A 19,230-nucleotide genomic window follows, 5' to 3' on the forward strand; every position below is an offset into this window, starting at 1 on the left:
GGAGCTAAGAAATTACTCATCTGCTGGTAAGGAAGAAGGTGCAGCAATGAGATGCAAAATGGCCATTTTAGGGCTTCTGTTGTTTGTGTGCTGTTTCCCTCCCCTTCTCCCCCCATTTAAAGGGCCAGCAGCCAAAGGAATATGCTGGGAAAGGCTCCTATGAGAGTGTGAATCCACACTGGTGAGTCTGGGGTCAGAGGGAAGTTGCAACAAGCCAATCACAGAGAAGGAAATTATCTAGTTTTTGTAAAGTCATCATCATGGTGTATCAGCACCAAGGAAAACTGCTTAAAATAATAAAAAAAAATAACTATATACAACACCTAGATGAACATGTGACGGCCAAATCATGCCTCTCCAACTTCTTTGCATGTGCAATAAGAGAACAGAAAAAGGCAAACCAGATGCTTCCTGCATGTAATAATTTCCACCATCACATCCAACACTATTATTTTTCCTTTTGGTCTAGTAACAGAGTATCTCTGTCACAAAGGCATGCTGTGATTTGGGGCACAGGCTCTTACTACACTGATACCAATGGGTCGTCTGCTTGAAATGCAGAGTGTGAAGTCTATTTCATTCAGAAGTGCATTAGTAACACTTAACTGTGAAGCTGACTATGCCCAGAGAGCCCAGAAAGTTGTGAACATGACCATAATTTGTTTCGACACTGTAATTTATGGGCATCAAATACTGAGAAAATATTAAGATAATGTAACGGCAGGTAAAAATGATCTCCCCTTTATCGCTATTTCCATGACAAAACAGGAAATAACAGGTCAGTGCAAAATGGAAGTAAATTTAGGTCTGAAACAAAGGATGTTCGCTGAGGGATGGTCAATACTCGTAATGGAAGGAAAATAATAAGGTACCTGGAAAACTGAAGGAAGCTAGCTAAAAAGCACACCATGGCAAAGAATGAAAAACCTTGTTAAAATAAAAAAGTGGAGTGACACTCAGTAATCTTTCCCTCAACTAATATAAAGCCCTTTCAAAGAGGATGAATGGGTTACATTGGCTGAGTGGGTTCAGACAATATTACTAGTATATTAAAAACGCAAACTTCTTTGAGTGTGATTGGGAAAATAAGCTGTGTGCAAGGAGATTGCAATGATTGCACAGTTCAGTAATTGATACAAAAGATGGAGTGAGAGAGAGTCCTGTGGAGGAAGAACACAGCTTGATTTTCTTAGATGCTGGAGATTGGAGAAGGAAATGCAGTAATTGCATAGTTAGACCAGAACTCCCTTTTTAAAGGTAGGTGTGGAGCCAACTAAGACCTCACAATGACATAGGATCAGAATAAAATCTATAAAAATAAACTAGATAACCTTTTAAAAAGCTGTCCCTCCCCCCAGTTCAGTTTCACAGACCATGTACATTTAGTAAATTAATGGTACTACCTTAAAATGAGAATTTCACAAGTAGGCACCATCACTCACTACTAGCCCCATTTAGTTTTGGGGATTCCATATTAAAAGGATCAATGCTGATCGCCCTGAAGTCAATGGAAGCCACATTGGGCCCTAAATTACAAACTTAGGGGCATATATATGGCCTTCACTCTGCCCATGGAAAGTCCAGTGGTGTCAATAGGAGTTATGCTGATGAGTCAAGATGCTAGTTAAGGTCTTCGATGTGTCGGGAAGCTGCTTATGCAGCCTCAATCAGCTGCGCAAGAGTCAAACTCTTATTTGTCATAATGTTCCTACATTTCCGTTACGCACGTATGTAAATTTAAGGACCTGATCCTGCAAACATTTTCAGTACATGAGTGGTCCCATAGTGGGACTAGGGCTTATTTCTGTATGAAAGTTATACAAAATTATCACAAAACATTTCAGTTAATGTATATTCACACTGTGTATACAAATGAAGTAAGATGTAGGTTGCAATATGTGCTGCTGGGGTAATATTTGAGGGGTGTAATAATTTAGGCACTTTTTGGAGGAGTGAGCAAATGACTGAGCACAGTGGGGATTCAGTAAGCAGGATTTAATGAAGAGACATTTAGGTGTATAGGTAGGGCCCTACCAAATTCACGGCCATGAAAAATGCATCATGGACTGTGAAATCTGGTCTCCTCCCGTGAGATCTGGTCTTTTGTGTGCTTTTATCTTATACTATACAGATTTCATGGAGAAGACCAGCATTTCTCAAATTGGGGGTCTTGACCCAAAAGGGAGTTGGAAGGAGGTTGGAAGGTTATTTTAGGGGGGTCACAGTATTGCCACCCTTAATTTTGTGCTGCCTTCAGAGCTGGGCGGCCAGAACAACAGCTGTTGGCTGGGCGCCAGCTCTGAAGGCAGTGCCCTACCAGCAGCAGTGCAGAAGTAAGCAGTACCACACCATGCCACCCTTACCTTTGCACTGCTGCCTTCAGAGCTGGGTGGCCAGAGAGTGGCGGCTGATGACTGAGGGGCCAACTCTGCAGGCAGCAACACAGAAGTAAGGGTAGCAGCACCACAACATCCCTTACTATAACCTTGTGGACAACCCCCCACCCCCAACGCCTTTTTGGGTCAGGACCCGTACAATTACAATACCATAAAACTTTAGATTTAAATAGCTGAAATCAGGAAATTTATGATTTTTTAAATCCTCTGACCGTGATATTGACCAAAATGGATGGTAGGGCCCTAAGTATAGGCCAGGAAAAAGAAACTAATCTTGTCATCTTCCTTTGGCCAGTCCTGGAACCTTAAAGACAAACCTCTAGCATGACCACATGGAAGGGGGCCAACTGTGATGGACACAAGTGAGTGTGCCCACGCACTAACATCACATGGGGGTAGGCACTTCAGGACTGAACAGCTGACAGTTAATAGGAAGCTGGTCATACGAAGAATCTTACAGTTCTGGGTATCTTGTTACAGGTTTAACACCAAGTAGAAAGACAGGGGAATTAGTCGTCAGCTCAATAGGAGAGTTTAGGAAATGGAAGAAAAGGCAATTTATAAAAGTGTTCACAGATATTTGGCAAAAGCATATAGGCACTTACCTGGAGCTCCCACACCATTCCCATGATGTGAATCAATTAGCTGGATTTCCTCCCTGTTGTCATTATTTTCAGATAATTAGCTTCAGCAAGCACAGATGCGCCTGACTCTGAATCAGGCTACGATGAGCAGCAGCTGTCAGATGTATCTGTGGTTCATAGAGCAAATCACTCATCTCTCTGGATGAAAGCAGTAAATATACAAGATATTTTATTAAATGGTCATTTTGTTTAGAAAATGTAATGGCTATTTGCTCTAAAGCTTTCTAAAGAGTTTTGATAGCCGGGTATAAATAAATGTAATTTAGATGCACTCACAATTCTATCTCTAACATCGGAGTGTTTGAGCACCTTAGTAGTGCCTCAGTTAGATCCCAATTTCCAGCAACCATTCCCAGTGCTGTTCCCAGAGTCTGCGAGAGGAAAGGAAGAATGGGAACGTTGAGAGAAGTCTTCCCGACCCACACTTTTTAAAAGATCACATAATTAGGTATTTAAGAATAACTGTGTTTGTGGGCGACCGCAAATATGGCACCATAATTTTAGCTCCAATGAAAACAAAGTCATTTTTATCTCTTGGAAAAAGGCAAAGTTATTGGGGAAAGAAACACAGATACTGAAAACTATTAACAAAGAAGGATCAGAGACACATGAAGCTACAGTATGTTTAAGTACTAATGCCAATACTGCCTGAGAAATCTGAGCTCCGCATGCAGTTAGTTCTGCGACTCCTAGTAGCAAATATCACCAATGACTGGAAATGGAGCACTAGATTGGGCAGGGCTCAGTGAATTCTTTCCCTGATGTCTGGCTGGTAGGTCTCAAGGAGATGCTCAGGGTCTAACTGATTGCCTTATTTGAGGTCAGGAAGGAATCCCTCCCCCAGGTCAGATTGGCAGAGACCCTGGAGTTTTGTGGCCTTCCCCTACAGCACAGGGCACGGGTTGTTTTCTAGTTTGAACAAGAGTAAATGCTGGAATCTTTAACTCATGATTTGAGGATGTCGGTAACTCAGCCAGAGGTTAGGGGTCTATTACAGAAGTGGGGTGAGGTTCTGTGGCCTGTGATGTGCAGGAGGTCAGGCTAGATGATCATGATGGTCCCTTCTGGGCTTACAGTTTATGGGTCTATAAATTGACACCTTTCCCTGATTATTCTTTTATTTTTTGTAGCTAGAGGCAGTAATAAGAATCTTCTAGTTTAAACTGCATTTCCAATTCTAATTTCTTCTCTATGGATATTACTTTTAGTAGACAAATGCAAGAGCTTCAGTATAAAAATCTTGATTGGCATTGGGACTCTAAGAGAGACATCTGAGTTACTATGCCACTTTCTTCTTTTTAAAATATATTGATCCCCTTTCAAACTACAGCACGTAAGTAGACTGTGGCAATGGTAATTGACAGACTTGATTACCATCTTGCTGAGAACATCAATATTAAGGTAGAAATCTCACTATAAATGTAAACACACACACAACTTGTTCTTAGATATGTTTTAATGTCAGTCAGAATTCACAGTATGAAGAAGATGCAAAGTGTCCTGTAGGCAGTCTTTGAAATATGAAAAACCTGAAAGATTCCTCCCCTGCAACTATATAACAGTAATCTCTGGTGCATTAAAACAAGTGCGTTTTAGAAGGTGATTCTGAAAGATGTGCTATTTTCAACACCATTCAGCCTGTGTGAAACACAGAAATAACCAATGAACACTTTAAAGTGGCAAATTGCAGTGAAGATTCTTTTGTAACTCACTAAAAAAACTGAAGAATTGAGTTTAAATGACATGATAGCTTTAATAACAAAACTAACCCAAGGAATCTGCTGCTGTTCATCCTGTTCTTGCATAAGTGTACAATTAAGGCCTGATCTAAAGGTCCCTGAAGTCATTAGGAGCCTTCTACAGACATCAACAGGTTTTCAGTCTTGCCTTTAGACATGCTATCCAACTAACTTTAATATTTTTATTTCTTTAGATCCAGCCACTATGACAGGTTTTCCTCTTTCACATGGAAAGAGTCAGTCTTTCTTGGTGTGCTGATAGCTGAAAAACTCACTGCAGATTTGCCTTGCAGGCATGTCAACTGATATCTCTACCAATGGAACCAATGAGAAGAGCCCCTTTTTATACTGAGCTGCAGTGGAATCTTCCAATATTTAAACATTTCCAATGTCATAAGTGGATTAAAAAGAAAAAAGGGGACAAAAGCATGTGAAATGCAGGCAGTCACAAAGCAGTTTCTTGTAAGCTGCAACAGACTTCTACAGAAGTGACACAAATTCACACTATACTGTCAATAGAAGACTTGCATCAGAACTCAATATCTAAGGAAACTTCTTGTTTCTCCTACAATTAAATTATCAAAATGCTAATCTGAAAATCCCTTAGTTACCACAATAAAGCAAGGTAACTGACAAGATTAGTCATTTGTTTTGTTACTAGTTCTATATTTATGGCACAACCCACTATTTTCTGAAGTCCTTGAAATACATTATTCCAGTAAACGTACCATAAATGAGCATCCATGATTAAGGGCAAATCTTCACACTAGGCCAAAGCAAATTGTTCAGAAACCTCTGAACAACTTGGTTCATTATTTGAGCCAGAAAGTTAAGAACTGTTCCATGACTGCAGTTGAGTGTTGTGAAGCATGACAACAAAATCAGAGCGCCCTTCAACCAAATATCAAATGCCTGAAGTGCTTTATTGCCAATTAAACCTAATAAAAATAGAGCTGAACAAAACTTTTAGACAAACTTTTTCAGTGAAAAATGCAGCTTTAGGGTTGAAAAACATTTTATGAATTTATTAATTTAACAGAATGGTCTTGGGTGGAATATCCTAAAAAATAAAAATCTGAAAAAAAAATCAAAATGTTTGGTTTAGACTTCCAAAATGTTTAGATTTTTTAAATTTGAAAACTATTTTTCATTTTGAAATTTCCTTTAATTCTATTTAAAGAATTAACCATTAAAAAGCTCAAACAAAACAATTCACACGAACAGCTGAGTGCAACTACCTTCATGTTCACTACGGAGATGCAGCTGAAAAAAACAAAAAACAACCCAGGGCCAAGCACATCAAATGCTCCTTCCTGAGCAGAGCCCAGATCAATAGGACACATCCTGTTAGCATTTTGGCCATCCCTGTTGCACTACTAAGATTGCTTTCCTAAAGCTCTAGACTATTGACTCACCAGACAATTTAGTTTCCTAATTTTACTTGATACTAAACACTCCTTACCTGCATTAGGTGAGGTGAGACCATGTCTTCCCCCTTCCCTGCCCCCCGTGTTTAGCTTTAAATATCTGTAGTAATTTAAAGAACAGTTCAAGTAAGTTCCAGTAGACAAAACCACATGTGTATTTGCAAATAATGCCCATGACTAAGAGAATCTGTTGCAGGAAGAACAAAGTCTGGACAACATGAGGATAATGTCCTTCTTGTTTTATCTTAGGTGTTGTGACCAGATGGAGATGACAAGATTTAAAGGGCCAAATTCTGGTCTGTTACACCAGCTAACAATGGCATAGGGCCCAGCAGAACTTGGTTCAATATATTCTCTGCATTTCTCAAAGTGGAGAAAAGTGGAGAAAATCAAAAAGGACTTGTTTTCTCAATTGGATGAATAAAAAAAACAACCCCTTTTAACAGAATGTTGAATTAAATATGGTCCTTAAGGCACTGTTTGCAACACTTATGGAGGAAGATGTGTGAAAATGATGTTACATTATATTAAATACAGGGTAGGGAAATTTTAATTGATTGGGAATTTACACAGGAAATTATCTCCATTTTCTCCCCTCACAGGGCTTCTTCTATCATTCCACTCGACCTCACGTTCTCTCCCAGGACGGATTACGTTAAGACTGGATCCCCAATGCCATGGTCAGGATTGCAAGTGAAGGAGATGGTAATGGCATAACGAGTGCCCCAGTGAACCTTTTCCACTCGATGAAGGTTCTCCGACCCAGAGGTGAAAAAGGAAACCCGGCCTGTAAGAGACAAAAGTAGAAGATTGGGGAGAAGGGCCTATTCCACACTATTGACTAGTGGCTCTCTGTGTGGTGTTGCTATGTCTTGGCCCATCTGCTATTTCTTTAGGCTTATCTGCTCTCTAGCTAACTGAAAACTCAGGACTTTATCACCAGGAAGACAAATGATATTACAACTGTGGGCTACACTGAGACAGCTTACTAAAGCTGATTAAAAGGTGCATCAATCCTTTGTGCTAAAATGATGAAGACACAGGGTTCAGCTGGGCCTTAGAGCTTGATAAAGAATGGGTAGAGGCCAGGGAAAGTATGAATCCCCTTCTAATTTGCCCTGATAAAGATATAGCACTTGTGTACTGAACTGCCAGGAATGGGACTTGGGTTTGATTTTTCACGCTGGTCTCTAATTCTATGGACCAAAGGAGCAGGGAGTGCAGCAAAGGTTGCAAAAAGTCCTCCAAAGAAGAAAGAAAAATTATTTCCCCACTCAACTGAAAACCCTCTAGATAACTTAGGAACAGCATGGACTGACTCATGCCAGAGTGCCATCCACTGACATGTCTCATGGGTGGGGTAGCCTCAGGACTATGTACAGGTTGCAGAGGACATCACCCTTTTCTCCCCGTAAAAACAGATCCAGAGTTTCATACCTCACTATGAACATGATTTAGTATGGCCCTTACACAAGAGTCCATGGGGAGGAAGGAGGAAAAGCATGAGCAACCCCCTTTGGAAAACTGCTTGGCTTATCAGGGCCAGACAGTATTACAGTGTCTGCATCTTTGGGGCAAATTGGGATTGTTCCACAGGGTACCCTAAAGGGGATAGTGTGCGTATGTCATGGCTCCATCCCTCAAGCACAGGCCAGCAGAACTGACCTGCTACACATGGTGGGGATAAGTAAGCTGCACTCCACAAAATAGGGTAAGTAACTGCCTCCCTGAGGCAGTTTCTCTCTCATTGCTCCACTAGGGCAGGTGGCTCCATATTTGCCACTATGGGCTGCACCTAATTGTAAGAACCTAGCTCTAATTTGTTGGGTGTTTTTACAAGGACTAAAGTCCCATAACTATAAAAGATAGTGAAAAGCAGAAGTTTTTAGCTTGATTCTTTTTCTCACTGCTCATTATCCAGGTTCTCAAATGCTATCACTGGCTTGCAACAGAGGCTCTTAAAAAAGCCAGTAACTTACCAAAATTTCTCACTATCAATCACCACAAATCCATCTCACAAGGTAATTTTCCAACCTGGAAAAAGCCAGAGTGGATTTTATAAGCAGCTGTGAAAGGGCACAGGCCATTGTTCAGGTATTTGCAATCTCTTTGTGCACTGTCAGAACATTCATTTTTCAGATAGATCAGAAAGTTCTATATCACAATGCAGTTCCAGTTGCTCTTTCCTTAGAAAGAGAGCAATTCCACAAATGAATGAGTTTGGCAGTTGCTTCATGACTACCAAATGGCTCTAGTCCTGTAATTAAGTGCTTTACCACCTATGACTTTTCCAGTAGGAGCATTCCAGAGGGTTTCAGCGTGTTTTTTAAAGTGCCATAGACTTAGTATGGCCATTCATGCATTCCCAGAATACCGGACATTCTGGTACTTCCAGGAATGGCATGGGCTCACCCCCACTGCTGTGACCTCACACGTAGGATGCGTATGAGGTCACGCTGCATCCAGATCACCATTTTGAAGAGTGTGCTGGCCTGCCCACATGACCTCTCACACTGAGGGGCAGAGAGGCACACTTTTCAAAGTGGCCTGTCCGTTTTTGTCTCAGTACTGGTTGGAGGACAAACCACACAAAAAGAGGACTGTCCAGTTTAAAATCAGACGAATGACCTGCCTACACAGACTTAGAGTGCTATCAAAATAACTAGGTAACATTTAAGGCAAAATGCTCAAAATGAAGCATCAAGAAGAAGGGAACACTAACACTTGCACAATCTTTCACTGCTCCAAATTGCCCATGAACAACGTAAGAATTTATTTCTTTAACGAGTTAAGTAACTAAAGACACGTCTACACTTACCAATAGATCGACACTGCTGCAATCGATGCAGTGATTGAATCCACGCTAAAGACACGCTAAATCGATGGGAGAGCACTCTCCCATCGATTTGTGTACTCCACCTTTCCGAGACGCATAAGGGAAGTCGACGGGAGATGTAGCCACTGCAGTAAGTGGATCTAACTACATCGACTTCAGTTATGTTATTCACGTAACTGAAGTTGCGTAAGTTAGATCAATTTACCAATGTAGTGCAGACCAGTCCTAACTCAGACTGAAGCAGCATGTTGACAGACTGTAGTATTTTTCTTTGCACGGCTGTCCTATCTGAATCCCATGTTTTCCTACTCAGGCAATTTTTCCACTGATCACAGTAGTCAGATTTGTTATAAATTCATCTTAGGGAACTCCCATACTAAGAATCTGACTCTTGCATGCAATATATTTATCTATGAGATGCCCACCACTAAGCCACTGGAGTCATTTGGCTGCCTTACTGTTTTACTACCGCAGTTTGCACCACACGGAGGTAAATTGCTCCAATTATGCAAACTGTACTCCAGAACTGGGCACAAACAGCTAATTAGGGGGGGAGAGAGAAGAAATGCTAACTAAAAAGATCCAAAAGCTTTTTCACTGCTGATGTAGGAAGTGCATTTAGATGCTCTAAGTAGCATTCATTAATCAGAACTCAATAAGACGACAAGTCCTGCAGCCTTGGTTCACAAACTAATCCCTGCTGTTTGCTCTGTTGAGGCTGACAGCAAATCTTGCCCTGTGGATTCAGTTGCCATTCAAATTTACATAGGGAACCTGTTCTAAGAGCTAAACAAAAACATTTCAGCAAATAGTAATTTTGCTGAAAAATGCATTTTTTGGCGCACCAAATCTATTTGTGAATTTGGGTCAAATGTGAATAGAGTTAACAAAAAAATGAAAATAAAAATATTGGAAATGTCAAAATGAACAATTTCAACATTGTTTCAAACTGACCTTTCTGAAATGTTTCATTTGACCTAAACAACATTTTTTGTTTTTTTGTTTCAGCGAGAAACACCCCCACTTGCCCCCAAAAAATCAGTTTAGGCTTGAAACAAGCAGAATTTTTTTCCAGATTCGCTGTTTTGGCCACCGAACCGAAATCATTTATTTGGTTACCTCTGTTCCTAAACGCTGAATAGCATCGCAAAATCATATGCTGCATTCTGCCCTGCCTGTGGCTGCATGTCAGTGGTGGGTAAAGCTATATATATTAATTTACATGCACAGTTTGTAATGACCATTGGTGTCCTGTTCTTCTGAATGAAAGGCACTACACATAAAAGCAATGTATTACTATCCTTTGAGCATCAAAATGAACATGCTGGCATCTTCTCAAGGACTTAATTCAAAGTTTGTTTGCCCTGAGTGTATTTATTTATTTATCTAGTTTTCTCTTTATGCTCCATCCATGTACCTGGTTCTCTAAATAAGTCATTTGTGCTCACTAGCTTTGCCATTGTTCATTTAAACTGACTTTCAAGCATTTTTGTTCAAACTCTTATTAAAAAGATAAGGAGCAAATCAAGGTAGTGATGTTTCAATTAATTGTTTAAGCCAGTTAACTAAAGTTGATTCTTTGAACTATCCAGGATGTGATTTTAATTTTCTTCTTTTACAAATTTAACTCTTTAATTCCAGCTTTTCTGTAAAATGACTTTTATCGCTACCGTGCATCAAAACCCTATTAAACACAGAAGGAAGAAGATACTTGTAGGTGCTGAGTTGCTGAAGAATTCACAATTCCTGCACCGTGGAAAGGGAGTCTGTCCTTTTGCCTCGCCTGGGAAGCAATTTTGGTACAAATAAATTTCAGACACATCTAGAACAAATGGCTTTTACATTAATAATACTTAGTCCTGCCATGAGTTCAGGGGACTGGACTAGATGACCTCTCGAGGTCCCTTCCAGTTCTATGATTCTATGAACATTAACTAGGTACAATGTAATTTACCAGATGCGTTAAGGGGTTTTTAAGGGTGTGGAAGAGGGAGTGGGGATGTTTGACAGCAGAGAGGCTGCAGATAGTGCAGGAAATGGCAGAAACCCTATGGGGGGGGGTGGGGGGAGGGACAGCTCAGTAGTTTGAGCATTGGCCTGCTAAACCCAGGGTTGTGAGTTCAATCCTTGAGGGGGCCATTTAGGGATTGGTCCTGCTTTGAGCAGGGGGTTGGACTAGATGACCTCCTGAGGTCCCTTCCAACCCTGATATTCTATGATTCTATGAGAAACAGAAACCTGGCTGTTGAGGTGTGTCAAGGTTCCTCCCCCACTCTGAACTCTAGGGTACAGATGTGGGGACCTGCATGAAAAACCTCCTAAGCTTATCTTTACCAGCTTAGGTCAAAACTTCCCCAAGGTACAAAATATTCCACCCTTTGTCCTTGGATTGGCCGCTACCACCACCAAACTAATACTGGTTACTGGGGAAGAGCTGTTTGGACGCGTCTTTCCCCCCAAAATACTTCCCAAAACCTTGCACCCCACTTCCTGGACAAGGTTTGGTAAAAAGCCTCACCAATTTGCCTAGGTGACTACAGACCCAGACCCTTGGATCTTAAGAACAATGAACAATCCTCCCAACACTTGCATCCCCCTTTCCTGGGAAATGTTGGATAAAAAGCCTCACCAATTTGCATAGGTGACCACAGACCCAAACCCTTGGATCTGAGAACAATGAAAAAGCATTCAGTTTTCTTACAAGAAGACTTTTAATAAAAATAGAAGTAAACAGAAATAAAGAAATCCCCCCTGTAAAATCAGGATGGTAGATATCTTGCAGAGTAATTAGATTCAAAAACATAGAGAACCCCTCAAGGCAAAACCTTAAGTTACAAAGAAGATACACAGACAGAAATAGTTATTCTATTCAGCACAGTTCTTTTCTCAGCCATTTAAAGAAATCATAATCTAACACGTACCTAGCTAGATTACTTACTAAAAGTTCTAAGACTCCATTCCTGGTCTATCCCCGACAAAGACAGACTATATACAGACACACAGACCCTTTGTTTCTCTCCCTCCTCCCAGCTTTTGAAAGTATCTTGTCTCCTCATTGGTCATTTTGGTCAGGTGCCAGTGAGGTTACCTTTAGCTTCTTAACCCTTTACAGGTGAGAGGAGCTTTCCCCTGGTCAGGAGGGATTTCAAAGGGGTTTACCCTTCCCTTTATATTTATGACAAGGGGGAAGGCAGCAAAGAGTTGGGAAGGACAGCAGAGAGTAAGGGTGTGAAGGAAGAGCAGGTTGTAGAAAGTGTAGAGTGGAAGCAGCTGAAGGGCAGGGATGGAAGCTGCAGGGCGCGTGTGGAATCCCCAAGAAGCAGAGTAGCGGAAGGTGCAAGCAAGGGAACTGGCTCTTTGTGCTGTTCTGGCAACAAAAGAGCCATAAGGTTAGTTCTCAGCCAGCTGAGAATCCTTGGGTGATGGACAGCTGGCATAGCCTCCCTCCTTCTGCTCTTGGCAGTAGGGGGCACAGCTGGGACATCTATGCTCCATCCATCCCCAGTTGCCTTAATTCTTCTTAGAGGGCCCAGGAAGCTGCTCTAAATTTTGCCAACAGCTAAGCTGGCCCCAGGCCTGGTGAAACACAAAAGTAATCATAGAAACGTAGGGCTGGAAGGGACCATGAGAAGTCATCAAGTACAGTCTGCAGTGCTGTTGCAGGGCCAAGTAGACCAGCCCTGACAGGTTTTTGTCCAACCTGTTCTCAAACACCTCTGATGATCGAGATTCCACAGCCTCCCTTGGAAGCCTGTTCCAGAGCCTTAGAGTTAGAAAGTTTTTTTAAATATCTAACCTAAATCTCCCTGGCTGCAGATTAGGCCCATTACTATTCTTTAACCTGTTCTTTCCCTATTTTGGCTTGTATTCCTTCCCCGGTTGTCAATATTAACTGTGTTGAATATCTGGTCATCATTAACCTTTTTAGTGAAGACTGAAGCAAAACAGGCATTAAGCACCTCAGCTGTCGTGAGGTCATCAGTTATTAGTTCTTTTTCCCTGCTAAGTAAAGGACTTATACTTCCCTTCATCTTTCTCCTCTTCTAATGTATGTAAAGAACCTCTTCTTATTGCCTTTTATGTCCCTTGCCAGGTGTAACTCACAGTAATGTAAATTGATCTTTGACACCTCCTGCACCTGAGTTAGCGGAGGCCCAGCTCATCTGGATAAGAGGATCAGGGCTATATTCTTCATCTACCTTAAGCAATAGCACAAGCCACAGAGATTATCCAAGCCAGAAATGGCCAACCTGAGCCTGAGAAGGAGCCAGAATTTATCAATATACGTTGCCAAAGAGCCACAGTAATATGTCAGCAGCCCCCCATCAGTTCCCCTGCCCCGCTCCCAGCGCCTCCCACCCACTCGCACCCCCACTGATCAGGGTACTCCCCTCCTTCCCCGCACCTCCCAATCAGCTATTTCGTGACATGCAGGAGGCTCTGAAGGGGAGGAGTGAGGGCACGGCAGGCTCAGGGGAGGGGACGGGAAGGGGTGGAGAGTGGGCAGGGCCTGTGGCAGAGCCAGGGATTGAGCAGTGAGCACCCCCTGGCAGACTGGAAAGTTGGCGCCTGTAGCTCCAGCCCCGGAGTCGGCGGTGCCTATACAAGGAACCGCATATTAACTTCTGAAGAGCTGCATATGGCTCCAGAGCCACAGGTTGGCCACCCCTGATCCAAGCGAACAAGCTGTGGTCAGGTACGTGACATGAGATGTTAACCAAATACAAACAAAACTGAGGCAAATTAAGTGCTTTTGTTTAAAAATCCCTGTCAATGGTCTCTATTTGAATTAATTTGATCTTCATCCAGCCAATCCATTGTTTATCACATCAATGTACCTGGCTGCAATCCTTTCATTATGCAATAAGGCAGTATTCAAAATACAATAAGCAAACTATAAGACATCACTAGTATTGAGGCAACTTAGTGACAATAAGCTGCAACTGTCCTTTTCAAAAACATACCCAGCCAGACTGTGGTGAAGTTTCTTATGCAGAATTTTGCAGGGAAAAACAAATCACAGGTGTTTATCAGTTATAAATATCACATCTTGATACTTGAATCACAGACACTGTAAAGTTTGATACTGAATATAGCCTTATCTGCCATTTAAAGGATTCTTCTGTGGCTCACAGAATTAAACCTAAAGTGAGAAATGTACCTGGAAACTTTCTAGCTAATACTACGCTGCAGCAAAGCACATAACAGACTCTAATCCGTACCATTCCAGGAGTTCATAAGACAATTTGCAACCTCCCTAAAAGTTGTATGATGAATGTCAGGACAGGAATTATACTATTAATGGGTATATTTTCAACTTGATGCAGGGGAATTTATGCATCCAGCTCTCACTAGCAATAGAGGTTTATTAAGAAAAAAGAACAGGAGGACTTGTGGCACCTTAGAGACTAACCAATTTATTTGAGCATAAGCTTTCGTGAGCTACAGCTCACTTCATCAGATGCATTCAGTGGAAAATACCACAGTATGCATCCGTTGAAGTGAGCTGTAGCTCACGAAAGCTTATGCTCAAATAAATTGGTTAGTCTCTAAGGTGCCACAAGTCCTCCTTTTCTTTTTGCGAATACAGACTAACATGGCTGTTACTCTGAAACCTGTCATTAAGAAAAAAGTTCACTTTAAAACTACGAACGGTTTTCTAGTACTTCAAAAAGAAAAGGAGTACTAGTGGCACCTTAGAGACTCTACTTCGAGTGATGGTCCCTACTGGATTCCACTGAGGGTTATGCATGCACACCATGCGTCCAAAGTCAGAGAATTTGGAAGTAGTGCCCGGTGGTCTGTACCCCCACCATAATGCAGTAGTTCTTTATTCTTAACAGGCTAAAAATGCACAAAGGGAGAGCAGTTTCCAGAGAATGCTTAAGTCCACACTTAGCAGATGAACCATTTGAGGAAGCGACTGTATTTTCATTATCCAGAGAACCCTGGGAAAAGACATCAATGAAAACGAAGTGCCACAGTAATAGAGACTTTGACAAGTCAAACAGTTCATAGTTATTTCAACTATTAGACGGAACAAGGGCACAATGAGACACGTGCATGAAGGCAAAGCACTTATGGGTCCTGCTTAGAACAGTGACCAAAGGCAAAAATGATGTATCGTGTGATAACATCCTGCTTCTTTGGGAACAGCTGGAAGACCCACCCAGAGTCTGAATTTTCTTTGCAGCACCATGTGCTTGCAGTATGAGAGCTCACCCAGAACTGCTGCAGAAGTTGCCTAACCAGAGGGATTTTCAGGTAGAACTGCAATTTACTTCTCTGCGTGCACATGCAGTACAGGCTTTAGATTTCGTTACTGAAACAAGAACCTTCTCTGAGATATACTCTAGCTTTAATCCACAATATTCAGGAGCTGTTGCAAGTTTCATTATTACAAGAAAACAAAACATGACTTAGAAAACAGCTTCCAAAAAAAGGGAGTGAGGTCAGACTTAGGCTCTTCCTGGTTTGTCGTTGTCCTTGATACGAATCAACTTTTGGTCCAAGATGTTAGACCAGCAATTCACAAGCTGTGAACCACAATCCACAGAGAGCTGGCTGGTCCCATGTTCTTGGCTCTGTTTCCGGATGCTAGATTGTGTTAAAGGCAGTTAAAAATACATATATACTTTGTTAACATTACTTTCTCACATAGCCAACTGCTGTAGTTGCCACATGGATGCTGTGATTGGGAAGGGATATGTTCACAATATAACTTCTCTATTTAGAAATCATGCAGACTGTGAAAACCCCTGGGGCGGCTAGACTATATTTTGAGCTTCCACGCAGAAACAAACTAGTGATGTGTTACACATGGAAAAGAATAGGTGAGCTAAAAATAGCCATTCATTCCATATGAAACTTGCATATTATAGATCCTTGCATTTCCCTGCCAAGCGTGACTTTTGTCTTACAACTTTACACTGTCCTTCTGAGTTTCTGTTATTGTTTCCTTTGTACTTTTCTTTCATTCTCTGAGTTGTAAACTGTCTTTGATGGACGTTTCCCCTCCCTCCATCTTAACAGATTTCTTTTCAAGCACACTTTTCTGCTTCATTAAAGAAGACTTGATTGTTATTTTTCAGCACATAAATGTCAATTTGATTTATGAGCACTTCCTGTTAAAATGGCATCACAGGGTCCTTAATATAATCCATGACCAGGAGGTTTAAAAATAATATAAGATGTATTATCTTAAAATAAAGAAGGAAAATTATGTTATCCCAGTGAGCCTTAAAGAGCGAGGCCCCAAATAAATGGCCAGCTGAGGTTTTGCATCTGCAAAAAGGAGACTGGTTTCAGAGTAACAGCCGTGTTAGTCTGTATTCGCAAAAAGAAAAGGAGTACTTGTGGCACCTTAGCTCACGAAAGCTTATGCTCAAATAAATTGGTTAGTCTCTAAGGTGCCACAAGTACTCCTTTTCTTTTTGCAAAAAGGAGACTGTTTTCCTGTGGAGATTGTTTCCCGCACCAGGTCAGCAGCAAAAATACAAAGGTAGCATGAATCATCCTTTTTCTTATCAGAAGAGCTAACCTGCTATCTGAAAAATAAATTTCATCCAGAACATTCACAATTCAGTCATTAGCATTTTCCCTGTCACTGCAACACCTGGACAACTCAGTACTTGCTTAGTTTCAGGAGTCTTTAATATACAATTCATGCCCAGTGGCCCAACCCTGCAAGAGAATTTCTAGACTCAAAGTATAATAGAAAACCATGGGCCACTCTCTCCATCTTCTACTTCTCACCTCCTTCGCATAGCTCTGCTCCTCCCTGTAGTGCACAAATTGCAGAGATCAGTGTGGCAGCATGGCACTCCTAGTACTTGGACAGGCAGGGCTCCCTGCTACCAGCAAAAGGCACTTTCACATTTTACATGCACTTAAAACAACAATTTCCTCATAGGGACTCCAGGGCCCTAAACCTTCCCTCCCATCATCCCAAATTCTGCCTGTTTTTCACCCATAACTCCCACTTCAAAATCCTTTGCACAAGTTCCCACTGAGCTCCAATGTTTCCTGGAAGGCATGGCACCCCACCCACTTCCCCAACTACCAGTCAGTATACATACACAGGGAGAACTTAACCATCCCCTCCGGATACTCTGAGGGGATGAAAAGATCCCTCTCCCCTTGTTCTCTCCTTTCCTCCCCATGGAGCATATAAAGCACTGATTAGGAGGGTGTGTGGGGTGTAGTCTTGTGACCCAAAAAGAGCCTTCTGAATGACCATCCAGCCCACAGGTTGAGAATCGTGGTTCTAAAGGAACATGGGTCCTGGGAACAAGCCTCATCTGTGGTCCTGCCTGAGAGACCTACAATGACTGTGATGGCATTAGCAATAATCAGTCTTTCCATGGGCTTCTCAGAACCACAGAAACATGCAGAGGTCTGGAACTTGGCATGACAAGACCTCAGCTAAGCAGCATATTTTTTTCCTTCCAAAAAATGTATTTAAAATAAGGCTAAAACTGCCTCTTGAGGTTCAGAAAATAAACCATAATCTCTGCTCCAGGGGGTGGGGGGCGGACAGTGTCAACACCTCAATCTCCTTGACAGTATGGAGGAGCCTTGTGGCTGCTTCTCTCTATTTCTGTCACTGTGTACCCCAGTGACACCTGCTCTGCTGTTACAAAACTGCTGTAAACAGAAAACAGAAACTGTGTGCAGGGAAAACTGTCACAATAAAAACCCATCATCTCCACATAAGCCACTTGTCTATGGTGAGAAACTGCCAACGAGATCAATCCCAAATATCTATCAAAGCTGTGCTTTGTCATTAGTGCCTGACAGGCACAAAACTCATTGAATGCTATCAGGCTGAGGGAACCTTGTGTTGTTAAGAAAAACAGAAAAATAATTTGGTGGGGGGAGAGGGAGAGATAAGATCTTTATCATTTATAAAACTTTCCCTCCCCCACTTTCTTTCCTGTTCCTAGGGAGCCGATTCTTGCTCTGACTCACAGGAATCTCTTGTTTATGAGCCTGAGCATTAGACACAAGATTCAGTGCTGTGAATTCCATTTGACCTTAATTCTGACCAAGAAACCACTGGAATTCCAGTCAGTGACACTGAATAGACTACCAAAGTGAACAAGACTCCAGTATGTACAATAGCAGCTGCTATGTTAGTACAATCACTCAAACTGCATTGTGAGTGAAAACAATAGACAAATACTGGTACACACTGCAAGCTTTTGCAAAACACCACATTTGTTTTCCCAGTTTTTACTGGGCTGGCAACAGTTGTCCTTTGCTGGAGAAGAAACTGAAAGAGAATTAGTTTTAATCTCTTTAGCCATATTCAGAGGAGGTAACCACCGGTAGAAGAAGCCAACAAATAGGTAAGTATCACATCTGCATATACAAATCATGTTAGAATCATCTTCATTCCTATCTGGTTCATCCTCAGAAGATGAACCATTTTCAGTATTAACATTACTACCTTGACCTCAATTTTGAGAGGCAGTGTAGTCTAGTGGACCGAGAAAGGAGAACATTTGAATGCTAGTCCCAGCTATGCCACTGATCTGCTGTGTAACCTTGAACAAAGCACTTAATCTCTGTTTGTTGAGATTCCCCATCTGTAAAATGAGGATAATACTTATTGACGCTTCCTACCAGGGCATCTGAGAGGATTAATTCATAAATATTGGTATAGTACTTTGAAGATTTAAATCAGCAATATACATGTTTAGTATTAGAACATCCTTCTCTTCCTCTTATTGGGACTGGAAAAATAAATAAAGCAACAAAGTTATAATATAAATAGTAGAAAATACAAAAACAAGGGAGCATAAAAAATATTATTGAAACAACAGAATGCTCCATCATGAAACTTAACTACATGGACTGGGTAACGTCTCTAATATTAGCATGCATAAGGGCAGCATGAGTCCTTTAACTCAGTAGCTAAAGGTCATTACACCCCATACTGCAGGCAATCACAAGCGTCTATAGTTTGCCTGTAAAAATCTATCTGAGCTAGCATTGTCCTCTGGGTCTCCCACTGCATTTTGTAAAGACTCTCCATTTTAACTGTTAGCTCCTGTGGGCAGTGATAACACCAGGATGGACTGCAGACTATGGGTTAAGCCATCACAGCCTTTTCTGAACCACACAGGAAAGTAAAGAGAATAAATCCCCCCCCCACCCCCATGCTACCCTACTTGGCTCTGTTCA

The 19,230-nt window shown here is 41.6% G+C and overlaps 1 protein-coding gene across 1 annotated transcript in view; it reads right to left on the reverse strand.

The window, feature by feature from the left end:
* OGFOD3 (2-oxoglutarate and iron dependent oxygenase domain containing 3) overlaps positions 1-19,230 on the reverse strand; it is a 127,455-nt gene that overhangs the window by 26,231 nt on the left and 81,994 nt on the right. Inside the window, exons 9-11 of the mRNA XM_073311041.1 lie at positions 6,776-6,993; positions 3,317-3,411; positions 3,002-3,178 (exon numbers count right to left, since the gene is read on the reverse strand). Of these exons, the coding sequence (XP_073167142.1) occupies positions 6,857-6,993 (137 nt within the window). The 3' untranslated portion in view covers positions 3,002-3,178; positions 3,317-3,411; positions 6,776-6,856. The remainder of the gene's footprint in view (positions 1-3,001; positions 3,179-3,316; positions 3,412-6,775; positions 6,994-19,230) is intronic.

This window comes from Lepidochelys kempii, chromosome 14 (genome assembly GCF_965140265.1).
Source record: "Lepidochelys kempii isolate rLepKem1 chromosome 14, rLepKem1.hap2, whole genome shotgun sequence".
In the NCBI taxonomy this organism is placed as follows: Eukaryota; Metazoa; Chordata; order Testudines; family Cheloniidae; genus Lepidochelys; species Lepidochelys kempii.